Source organism: Quercus lobata, chromosome 3, assembly GCF_001633185.2.
Source record: "Quercus lobata isolate SW786 chromosome 3, ValleyOak3.0 Primary Assembly, whole genome shotgun sequence".
NCBI lineage: Eukaryota > Viridiplantae > Streptophyta > Magnoliopsida > Fagales > Fagaceae > Quercus > Quercus lobata.
Genome location: NC_044906.1, coordinates 43,462,554 through 43,475,259, shown reverse-complemented (window position 1 = coordinate 43,475,259; position 12,706 = coordinate 43,462,554). Strand labels below are relative to the sequence as shown.

Here is a 12,706-nt window from a genome sequence, read left to right as displayed (position 1 = left end):
GCGGAGGCAGCTGTAGTTATAGATATTTGTTTGCCTTTTTTTTCTTACCTTTGGTTTGTTATCACATCTTCAGTGGTGATATAGTTCCGAGGTCCGATTGTAATAAGACCGCGTCCTGATCGTCCTTGGACGCATACTGCCGAGGAGTATGGTGTCCTCGGACGAATACGGAACTCTACTTTCGTGATATTGACTACCCCCCTCGGTGGTTACCCTTATGACCTGATTTGGGTCTCCTCGGACGGATTTGCATTCTCGGATGGGCCACAGGCCCAACGATCTTGACCTTAATGGGTCTGTTGATTGACTGGCCCCCACATGTATAAAATTCAAATTTTAGGGTAGTAGTTTTGGGGATTTTCAATTTTCCATAAAATTCTGTTTTCCACGAAGGAAACAGAGTGTACCGTTATTTAGGTGGCATAGTGGGTATATTATTAAGAGCAAGACTTAGGTATAGTATTTAATAAATGTTTCTTAAGTTTTATTTTTTTAAAAAATTTTATCATGTAAATTTTTTCTCATGGAATGTAAATATAATTTTTAGTTAAATAACTACGTGAATAAATCTTAAGTGGTGGAAATATAAACAATAGCACTTAAGACGATATATCTAAGTTTTGTCCTATTATTATTATTATTATTATTATTATTATTTTTGGAGAAAGCAGTGGGTGTTGGTATAAAGTGTAATGTTATCATGCATTTAGGCATTTTTTCGTCTCAAATATTGTCTATTGTCTAGAGTGGAGTAGAGTTTAGAGAGAGAGCGAGAGAGAGCGAGAGAGAGCGCGCGAGCGAAGCAGGCAGGCAGGCAGGGAGACAAGCAACGAGTAGTGTCGCCTTGGCCTACTGAGTTTCTAGAACCTTTTCATCTCCTCTATTTCTCTGGTTAGTGTCTCTTGCCCTATCTTTTTCCTTTCCACCGCCTCTATAAAATTTGAAAAGTTTTTTTTTTTTTTTTTTTTTTGGGTCAGGAATTCTTAGTGAAACTTTGGCCGCTGTACTTGGTTTTTTTTTTTTAATATTTAATTTCTGTCCTTTCCTTAAGTTTTATTTCAAAGTAGAATAGAATGGATCCCATTTTTTAGGGTTTTTAAAATTTGCCTGTGTCGATTTTGCTAGAAAATTAAAAAAAAGTATTGAGAGAGGTTGTCAAAGATCGCATAAAAGTTCGATTTGTGCCCTCATTTGAAATCACCTCATAAACTTTACTCCATATGGGAGAGAGGGAGAGACACACACACACACACACACACACACACACGTTTAAAACTTGTAACTAATAACTTAATCAGGTTTTTGCTTTATATAAGTATTTATTGTAGTCCTCTGTCTGTCCCACACGCCAAGTATGCATGTATATATACTCTTAAAAAGAGAGTTTTGATTTTGAAGGCATGACCCCATGGATCTCATGAGGCCTTGTGAACCGCCAAAACAATTAAAAAAACAAAAACAAAATATCCCAGTGCTGGTGAAGTTCTGCCATTTGTTATTTATTTATTTATTTTCAGTTCTGCTTTCGAGTCAATCGTTCAATTGTTGTATGCTTAAGATTCTTAGCTTGCTATGCAGATAAAAATATGGCATCGCCAGCTTGGTTAACGCAGGAAATGCAGCCACCAACTTCTCAAGCACCTGTATCTGGTTTGCCTATTGGAGTGCCATCTAGCAGCGGCCCTTCAACTCCGATTGCTGCTGCTTCTGCTCCGGGTGCAGGTACACCTGGTTTAATGCAAGGACCTGCCCAAGCAAGATATGCTAATGCAGCGCCTGGCTTTGTAATTCCCGCACCTTCATTCTCATACGGCGTGCTTCCAAATGCTCCCACCCCTTCTGGAAGCTTGCAACAGTCAGCATCTAGTTCTGTCAGTATCGATTTATTTTTGTCTGTCAGACTTCTAGATGGGTTTTTGTAGTACTTATCTCTGATACTGTTACTTCCAATGCAGGTTGTTAATTCTAATTCACCTGCGTCTCCATTGGTGGTTCAACCCCTGGTTCCTGGACCGTCTTCATCTGCTAGTCCCTCTTTTTCATACAACATTTCACAAAGTAGTATTGCTTACCCTAGTATCCAGCAGTTCCAAACTAGCATGGTAAGTTGGTGACGATCATATTCTCGAGTAAACGTGAGGTTCTCTTAGGTGAACTCTGATTACTGCCCTATTACTAGTGTGTGGCACCGTAAGTGTTTTTCCATCATGATGAGTAAACAGATGAGGAAATACAAACCTGTTTGGCAGATATGTATAAGAACATGATCCAGATGCTTAGACATTTATCATTTATTACCACTCACAGATGAAGAAAATTCACATGCTTAGGCCCTTGTTATCATAACTGCATGTAGATTTGACAAAGAGTTTAATCCTGAAATGTTGTTCAAACGAACTAGATAGATTGCACGCTGAAACAATCTTATGCTATGGCTCCTATCTAGCTGTTGAATTTTCTTGGTGACAGTTGTGAATCTTAAGGGTCTGACTGTTTAAGCTATTAATTTTATTTTTCCAATTTATGAGTTTTGGTTCATCAAGAAATTGTTGCAGTGTTTCTTGTTTATTGTCTCTAGTTTTTGCTTGTAAGCCATGAAAATTGAAAGATTATGACTGTTTTAGCTTATAAATCAGTATCAGTAAGCTCTTTGATTTTATTCCAAGAGCTAATTATTCTAATTTCTTTGCTTGTTTACAGAATACATCAAGTGCTGTCTCGCAAGAAGCTGGTAATTTGACATCTGCACCTGCTATTTCTCAGTCTTTTTCATTACCCGCTGATAGTTCTTCAAGTTCAACAATTACTGTATCTTCAACCTTGAGCCAAGCAACTTCATGGATGCCCTCTGCACCATCTTTTTCCATCCCTCCCGGAATGCCTGGAACTCCCGGGACACCTGGACCCCCTGGAATAGCAATGTCTGCTCCAATATCCTCTAGTACTCTTCAAGCTTCTGCTATGGATTCTTCCTCTTCAGCAGTCCCAAGACCCCTTATGCCAACAGCCCCTGTTGTATCAAATTCAGCTGTTCAGCCTCAAATTTGCACTCCTTATGCACCTTTTCCTGCTATGGCCCCTCCTCAGGGACTCTGGTTGCAGCCCCCTCAAATGGGTGGGATACCTAGACTACCGTTCCTGCCATACCCTGCTGCTTTTCCTGGACCTTTTCCTCTGCCGGCACATGGTATGCCTCTCCCTTCTGTTCCGTTACCTGATTCTCAACCTCCTGGTGTTACTCCTGTGGGAACTGCTACAGCAACATCTGCATCTTCTGCCCCTGGTCATTTGATGTCAGGAACTTTGGGAATGCAGACAGAATTACCTCCTCCGGGTATTGGTATGCCCATGGTTTCGTACTAAATTACTGATGAAACAATGTATGAATTGTTTATTCTTCTTCATTGATGTTTTATGGAGTTACGTTTTTCATTTCATCAAAATATTACTTGGTGTTTTGTAGATATTAGGAAACATGTAGAGGAAGTTCAAATTCCGGATGGAGCTGCTGTCGATGAACAATTAGACGCCTGGACTGCCCACAAGACTGAGACAGGGGCTGTCTACTATTATAATGCTCTGACGGGACAGTCTACTTATGATAAACCTCTGGGCTTTATGGGGGAGGTATTTACATTAAGATTTTCTTCCTTCAAGTACTGCAATTGTGTGATCTTATTAACTGCCTTTTGATTTTCTAATTAATTATTACATTGTAAACAGCTTTAGCTTTTGGAATATAGGCAGGTGGATTTTATTGGTGATGCATTTGATTTATAGACCATTTTTTTGGAATATAGATTTGCTTTCTACCTTATTTATTTATTTATAATTTATAATTAAGAATATGGTTAGGAAAGGAAAATCGAATGACTTATAATAAGATTGTGTGCAAGCCCTTTTCAAAGAGTACAACTCACAAAGAAAGAGAGTCTATAAAATCAACAAAAGACATCAAGGGGATGCCATCTAGAGCATGCATCCAAGTAAACAAGTACCGTAAAATTTGGTTCCTTGTGTAATTTTCTTTTTCTTCAATGATGCATTATTCACTTATAAAAAAAAAACATTAGTAATACTAAAATTGGTGTCCAAAAGTATATATGAGGTGCTGGATTATTTTTTCCAATTTAATTTTATATCTTCAAGGAAGTTTGGTATGCATATGTAGCTTAGAAGGAAGAAGCCCTGGAAAGTGGCATTTGTTTATAGTGTGCTTATATATATCTCTAAGCATTTAATGACATGGTTTCTCTTGGAATTGTCATTAGGAATTCTCTAATGGTTTGGTTTGTATAGATTTCATTGGTTTTGATGATCATTGTACTTTTAAAGCTTAGAGGCAATATGCATTTAGTATACATCATGTTTACTTGATATTCATAATTTTCTAATAAAACTTGTAAAAAAGAAAAGAAAGAAGAAGACTAGTTTTGATAAATTACCATTTGTCCTAAAAGTTTAAATTATTAGAAATGGTAAATTGAATCATTTAACCATTATTCTAATACTCTCTCTTGTGTATGAAGCTTGGCTTCCCCTTAATAAGTGGGTCCCAACTCATGAGGTTTTTAACTTGATATATATATTTTTAATTTTTAATTTTAATTTTTTAAATAGGATGTACAGGAGAGACATGGTTCGAACTTAGGACTACTTGCTCTTGATACCATAATAAATTACCACTTGTCGCAAAAGCTTAAGCTGTTGTGAAATGGTGAATTTAATAATTTTTTAAAAACCTGTTTATTTTGCTTAAAATATAATCTGGGAAAAAGTGCAACTGAACCTAGAAAAAGTAAGGCTTTGAAAATCTGTACATAAGCAAAAAAAATCCAAAAAAAAGGCTAAACCAACTAGACACTTGCCTGGAGGGTTATTCTCAATAGGTTTTATTTGATGAATACTATTTCCACCATATAGTTAATTTCTTTAGGTTTCTGCTTTTCTTTTACTGCATGGCTTCCTAATATCTGTAATGAGGATCGTTAGAACTGGCAATAATTTTATTTGGCAATTATGTGAATTTTATATTAGCCTCAATGCATCTGATTTTTATTTTTTGGGGGGGGATTTGGGTTGGTGTGTGGTTTATTGGTGCAGCTTGGTAAAGTTCATGTGCAACCAACTCCAGCTTCAACGTAAGTTCATTCTTTCGCAAGATGTTTATATGTTTTGATTGATCTTGTGTGTGTAGAAAACAGAAGATTCCTGAGTTGTCAGTCACTATTCCTGTTATCTGGTTCTTTTGTCTATGTGCATTTTGTATTTCAATTTGCTGGTTTTAGTATCCATATGTTTGTTAATATGCTATAGAAGATACTATTGTGGATTATTTATTGCTGTCGATTTGTCTCTACCCGGTAGTTGCCAAGAGTAGTGAATTAGAGATGGGCATAGCAGAATGATTTAGGAAAACTTTTGCACCCCCCATTTCCTTCCCCAACAAAAAAATCAATAAAAAAAGAGGAAGAAGAGATTAGAGAAACATTGCTATAGGTAGGATATGCATGGTCATTAAGAATGGCTCTGTGGTATGCCCTGAATACTTTTGTTTAGTGGCCTTAATTGCTGTGTGAACCCCACAATTTCTCTGGCGTTCTTCATGACTGGCACTCCAGTTTTTGGTTGTTCCTCACAACTTCCCACTTCACTAAACTCCCCAGTGAAAACAAAATTGAACTATTAAAGGATTACTTTGTGATATTTTATACCTCTGGGCCATTGATCCTTGACAACGTCTGGTCACAGGTGTAATGGTTTTACCATCCAATTGGCTGGATGATTATATGACATGCTAAAAGTAAAAATAAAAGTACAAACTGATGTTAAAGCCAGAGAACTTCTCTATTTAATGATCAATTTTTTTAGGTTGATAAGCTTGACATGCACCCAATGGGGTTTTAGACCCACAACTTCGCCTTCAATCTAGTCGTATGGGAGAAGCGAGTGCCATTTGAATTAGAGCTCATTGGCCTGGTTGATGGCTAATGTTGATTAACTGCCTGGCTTGATTCTAACTTAAAGGCTTGACCAAAAATACCTTGTCTAGATTTTGTCCATATTGTTCCATGTTCAGGTTGCCAACGATTAATAATGTGTTTGGGCCTTCTGTATTTCTAAAACAAACTTTGTTGGCTTCATCAAATGACTGAATTGAATCAGTTAATCAGTATGCCATGTCTATGTTGGTAATAAGTGAGGAAGGACTAGACCAGCCAGTTGGGATTCTTTTTTTCTTTTGCAGAAATAAAGGTCATCATTTGAGCAATTCTAAAGAGTAAGTAGTATAAAACATGTCAGGTAAAAGGCCTGACATATATGGAATTTATATTCATGAACAGTCCCATTTTTTTATTTAAAAAAAAAGATAGTTTTGACTTTCTTTAGGTTCATAGCCATATGGAAATTATTGTAATTTTGTTGTTTAAGGGAAGTCTTATATAGATTTGCTTCATGAGTTGTGTTTAGTTGAGTTAAGATTTTGTTGGAATGGATGTCAGTTTTGCAATTTTTTTTGATAAGTAGGATCTCAGTTTTGCATAGTCAGTTGTTATGGTCTGTTAGTGTTTTGATAAATTCATGTAATTTGTTTGATTAATCGTATGGTCCCCAGTTGTATACTCCCTGAATACTTGGGTGAGACTATTTTTTGATGGCAATAAAAATTACATTACTTATCCAAAAAAAATAAAAAATTGTTTGGCGGGTCAAAATATTGCCTAGTCACTTACAGTAGGCCTTGACTGGTTTAAATTTCTTGTTGGATATCCTAGCAAGTTTGCTTGCTTCCAAGTTTACTTGGTCTCTGTTATTTATACAGGATTGACGTATATTTGAAGGTATAGGGTAAATTATCTGAAAATTACTATTGCTTGATGTCTGATGCATCTTTTCTTGGGAGTGATCCAAAGAATCTTAGAACTGATGCCTAATCACCCTCTGGTAGGTTCTTGTTCTTTCTCTCTCTTTACATTGTACCTGCTGTATGTTACTCCAGCCAACCTTGAAATTTTCTTTTTATTTGGATTTTGGTTGTATGGTACTGAACATGTACAGAACCCCGTTAGATTTGTTGTGAGAATCTCTTTCTTGTGTGGTTTTGAATATAGCCTTCACTCCTGTCCTCTGAGTTGGTCATGAGGATGATGTTTTGTTATTATTGGTTAATTCTGCAAAAAGTTAAATTTCTTTTAACAATGTCTGATTTTACCTTCATTCTTTTGTTGAGGTTTTCTTAAATTTCCTTCTCTCCCCTTCTAATAAAAATTGAAGGTGTCAGGGGCATTGACAAGAAAAGAAATATGAGCTTAAGTGATGTTCTGGTATAAGATACAAATGTCTAATCAAGTAAAGCGTCAGTTGAAAGAAGTTTGAGTGTTAAAAGTAATTGAAGCTGTTGTGGGTGCTAAAGTAATTAAGGTTAGCCCTTTACGGCTTGACCATTGAAGGTCTGCCTTTTATGGCTGCTTTATTGATTTTTAGATTCCACCTGCAGAGACCTACTAGGCAAGAAGCACTTAGTAAATAAATGCTTCTCTTTTATGCTTGATATTTGTTTGTCCAAAATTTTAGAAGAAAGTATTTAAATTTGGATTTGGGCATATTGATACTCTATCTCAAGGATACTATAGGCAAGTCATTCCTTCTATGTTCTTTGACTGTATGGACCCATTTAGTATTATTATTTTTGACAATCTTCTTTGCCATATAAGAGCCTAAATACCTGATTTGAATTATAGATTGATCTCTGTAAATTTGGTCCTCTGGCTTTCTGTAAATTCTGGGAAGTGCTGTGATATATTTAGTGCCATATTATTGTGAAGCTCTTTTTAGTTATTTTTTTTTACCGGATCTATTTTCTTTAACTATTAGAGTTGCTGCAGTTGATCTTTGCTGTCCAAAAGTACATAAAAAATTTTCCTTTCTAAAGGAATTTTTTTTTTTTTTTTTTTTCCCTTCTAAAGTTGTGTGGTGTTTTTTGGTCTTCAGGGTTAATATATTTGGTACTGATTGGGTAATGGTCACAACAAGTGATGGAAAAAAATATTACCACAACAACAAAACTAAGGTACAGATTGTTTGTTGAATTTAAATTTATTGATATTGTGGAATACCATAGTCTAAAAGTTTGGGTGCTTGTTCTTGTGTTTTTTATCTGATTAATCGGAACAAGATCCTCTCCATTTCAAATCCTGTCCATTTCATGGTTCAGATTTTATTTTCTGCATCTAACAATGTATAGACTACCACGTCATTCAAAATTTTAAATGATGTAGTAGTCTATTCACCTTTAGATTTGTAAAATAAAATCTGAACCATGAAATGGATACAACCCTTGAAATGGAGAGATTCCTTTTCCTGATTGATCCTTTCTGCACTTGTGCATGTAGCACAAAAGGTTTTATTCTTTGGTCAACTAATTTCATAGAGATGAAAGTAGTCTCTTTATATGATTTAGATGCCAATACAATAATATGATGCTAAAGTGGGTGCATCATGATTCTTTTGAATGGGATGGGTGATCCCATTTTCCTTGACCAGAATAAATCCGTTGGTAGACCTGTATTCCATTTCATATGCATTCTAGTTAGTCCTTATTATCTTCTCCAAAAAAAAAAAAAAAAGTTAGTCCTTATTACCTTACTTAAGAATGTTAGAAGCCTCTCATCACATGCTTTCATGGTTTTTCTTGATGCAGCCTAGTGTTGCATTAATTACATGTTTCATTTGCATGGCCTCCTTTTTAATTGAGTCTCAAATGTGTACTCATGTTTCTAGCATAACTTCTGGAATTGTATTGGAAATCTGTATATTTATGTTAATGATGTTTCATGAAGTTTCTCAAATTCTTTTGTTGTATCAAGTTGCTAGTCATGTTTACAAATAAACTACAAGCCCATATTTAAGTTGGTCTCATTTCAAATTTTAGAAGTAAAAGTAATGAAATCAAATATTTAAATCTTATTAGATGTTACTTAAACTTATTCCATGTATTTATTGTTATTTCTTTCTTTATCAGATAAGCAGCTGGCAGATCCCAAATGAAGTTACAGAATTGAAAAAGAAGCAGGACAGAGACACATTAAAAGAACATTCAATATTGTCAACACAAACTAATTTATCAACTGAAAAAGAATCTGCTCCAATTAGTTTGAATGCTCCTGCCATTAACACAGGTGGTCGTGATGCTTTGGCTCTTAAAGCCTCAGTTGTGCCAGGATCATCATCTGCACTGGATTTGATTAAAAAAAAGTTGCAGGACTCTGGAACTCCTGTCACCTCCTCTCCTGGTCCCACACCATCAGGAACTGCAGCATCAGAGTTAAATGGCTCAAGAGCAGTTGATACCATGGCTAAAGGTTTGCAAAGTGAAAACAGCAGAGAAAAGGTAAAAGACGCTAATGGGGATGGTAATATGACAGAATCGTCCTCAGATTCAGAGGATGCAGATAGTGGACCAACAAAGGAGGAGTGTGTTATCCAGTTCAAGGTCTTTCTTTCTTCTTTTTTGTTGAAAATTCTTAAAGTAGGAATATTAATCCCATGTTTTTTGTTTGCCTTCCATTTTTGGATTTTGTGACTTGGTATAATTTCTTTTTACATTTATTTTTGGGTTTTTTTTGGGGGGGGGGGTGAGAATATGTTGATCTAACAAAATATGTATATATATATATATATATATATATAAAGGTGTTATTTTTATTTTAATGGAATATCCATTTTCCTTTAAAAGCCTATCTACCTAACAAACAATATATCTTGACAAGGGTACCTGTGTCAAGTAATCCAATACTTTTAGGCTCCTTTTGTATCAATGTAAGATATTATCCAGAAAAATTTTCACATGTTTTCCATGAGATACATTTTCTGGATAATATATGTAAATTTAGATGATGCTTGTAGCAACCTAAGTACACTTCCAGTTCCTGTGTAAATGTGGGAGCACTGTCTCGTTTCTCTTCAATAGGTTTTTTTTTTGAATTATTCATGTATTTCATATTTGGTGCTGTTGAAAATTACAGCAAATGGAGTGGGTTTTTGTGCCCTCTCCCTTGTGCCTCTATCACTCGTTCTCCCCTCTGCACCCCACTACCTCGTACATCTCCCTTCCTCTTCCCTCTGGCCCCCTGCTCCATATTACTACTATCACCCTCCTCTCCTCATCTGCAACACCACAACCACTCCCCCACCACCAACCAACCCCCACCGCCCCCCCCCCCGGGGAAACCTATTCCTGCAACCATTGCTGCTGGCACAAACACTATTGTCTCAACCTTTTGTGAGTTTTTGTTGGTTTTAACACACATTTCTGGCGCAGCTGAAGTGTAGTAATTATATTTAGAATAGCATAGAAATTTTTGTGCAACCAAACACTGGAAAATGTTTTCAGGATCTCAACCAAACAATAGAGAACAAATTGTTTTCCATAAAAATATTTCTTGTTGAAAATTTTTTGCTAGGGAAATATTTCAAAAGTTTAATTATAATCAAATCTTATTTTCTGTTATGTTTAATGTAAATCCAATGATTTAAATAGATCTGATAAGAATCATCTATAAAGTAGCCCCTTACACCCTTCTTTATCCTTGGATTACATCAGCATTTCAATTAATTATGATATACTCCTTAAAGTGGTCGAATACTCATTACTTATAAAATTATGCTATTTTTGTTAAAAATTTCTCAACTTTTTTTTTGGGTAAGTTATAGAAATTTGATCAGAGTTAAGGAATTCTCAAACAGAACATTTCTGAACTTATTAACAGCTTTGAATTTTTATATGTTTCATATTAGCTTTAATATAACACCTTTGAACACCACCCCCCACCCCCCCAAAAAAAGGCAAAAGAAACCAAAAATAAGATCAAATTCATTTTTTTGTTTGTTAATCCATTTTTGACTCTGGTTTAAATGATCTTTTGCATATCTAATGCGTTTTGGCGTTCTTTGATTTTTCAACTTGCACACCCAGTTTTATGAATGGCCTTGTTTGTTGTTGTTGTTGTTGTTGATATGTACTTGAAGCAACTTTAAATGTGCCCGTTGAGAAATGCTAATGTCTGGTGTTTCTTTTTGGTTTTTTTTTCCCCATGAATTTCACAGGAGATGCTGAAGGAACGAGGAGTGGCACCATTCTCGAAATGGGAGAAGGAACTGCCAAAAATTGTGTTTGATCCACGTTTCAAGGTTTGTTGAGTCCATCGATTACAAATTATATTTTGAAGGTTTTATGATTATTGAATAATCTGTTATATAAAGCAAAGTTTTACATGAACTTTGTCTCAAGACTGTTTTGTGGACTTCAGTAAAGATTTCACTTCTTACATACTATAGCTGTAGGAAATGGTAATTCTGCAAATATTATGAGGTGCTGACTTGCTATACGTGTCTTGAGTCTTTGGACTTGGACCATAAGGGCTGGTTGGCCTCTCTCTTCTGGCACATCCATATTTCAGGCTGGGCTTTTATACAATTAATGGCTTGCCTGGCTCAGCTCTGCCTGGCATAGCCCAGTCCAGTTTATTGTTAATAGGATTTTTTCCTTATATATATTTCAACTTAAGATATGGCACTTTGAGATTTGAACTTTAGACCTTAAACATTTAATTTAAGCTTACCCTTTTAGTAATTGGGCATGGTTTAACAGAATGTGGAAAATAAAATCTAGAAAGAGTATGTTTGTGTTTCAAAATCTCACATGGACATGGCTTGGCTTTGTCAAGACTCTTCCACCTCCTCCTTAGAGCAAGGAATAAGCTGAAACTGAAACTGTCTGCCCCAAGCTTGGGCTAGCACAGTGGTGATGGAGGGCCATGGAAACAACAATGGAAGTCATATAACTGGCATATCAGAACTGATTGTAATAACCAAGCATTAATTTAGGAGTTCTTTTTTACTTTTCTTTATTGTGAAATGTCTATCTTGTTGCAGGCAATTCCAAGTTATTCTGCCAGGAGGTCATTGTTTGAACACTATGTGAAAACACGTGCTGAGGAGGAACGCAAGGAAAAACGAGCAGCTCAGAAGGCTGCAATAGAAGGGTTTAAACAATTACTGGATGAAGTATCAGAGGTCTCATCGACCACCTTAAACCCCCCCCCCCCCCCCCCCCCACAACCAAAAAAAAACACCAAAATAAATGTTCCTTTAGCAAAATCTGCTAGATTCTGTGCTTTGGAGAGTGCTGATTTCTTACTGTCCACCTTTTCATTTTCCAGGATATTGATCACAGTACTGATTATCAAACTTTCAGAAAGAAATGGGGCAATGATCCACGGTTTGAGGCCTTGGACCGCAAGGATCGAGAGCATCTTTTGAATGAGAGGTATCACTTGGCAGTTGAATACTCAAGTTTTCCTAGTGTACATGCATGCATTTCTGCGATAATCAGCATTCACATCAATGGGTCCCACACTGGTCATTTAGTTGGTGTTAATCAGTGCCATTAAGGTGCTGCCTTATTTTGTTATAACATAAACAACCTATTTTATGACATTGGTAGATGGTAATTGCTGGTTCCCTTATGGGATGCCTGAGCGAGAAAGAAATATGTCCTCAGGTGGTCGTCACCCACATATGTTTTGTTGTTGGGGTCCATAAGCATTTTATTTTGGACCATTAATTTTCTAAACTTGCTGAACTCTAATCTTTTTTAACCAACTTGAAATATTTAATGCCATAGAAGAAAACCCCAAGGGCTTGG

General features: G+C 36.0%; 1 protein-coding gene across 2 annotated transcripts in view; it reads left to right on the top strand.

Annotated features, from left to right (window-relative positions):
- The first annotated feature begins 724 nt into the window (after positions 1–724).
- Positions 725–12,706, top strand: part of LOC115981853 (pre-mRNA-processing protein 40C) — a 29,199-nt gene continuing 17,217 nt past the window's right edge. The window contains exons 1-11 of one of the 2 annotated variants that reach the window (XM_031104257.1): positions 725–891; positions 1,579–1,871; positions 1,956–2,102; positions 2,701–3,334; positions 3,464–3,627; positions 5,104–5,141; positions 7,993–8,071; positions 9,023–9,493; positions 11,107–11,190; positions 11,935–12,075; positions 12,222–12,328. In XM_031104257.1, coding sequence (XP_030960117.1) covers positions 1,587–1,871; positions 1,956–2,102; positions 2,701–3,334; positions 3,464–3,627; positions 5,104–5,141; positions 7,993–8,071; positions 9,023–9,493; positions 11,107–11,190; positions 11,935–12,075; positions 12,222–12,328 — 2,150 coding nt within the window. In that variant the 5' untranslated portion in view covers positions 725–891; positions 1,579–1,586. Of the gene's footprint in view, positions 892–1,578; positions 1,872–1,955; positions 2,103–2,700; positions 3,341–3,463; positions 3,628–5,103; positions 5,142–7,992; positions 8,072–9,022; positions 9,494–11,106; positions 11,191–11,934; positions 12,076–12,221; positions 12,329–12,706 lie in introns of both variants that reach the window. The other variant, XM_031104256.1, reaches the window with a different exon arrangement.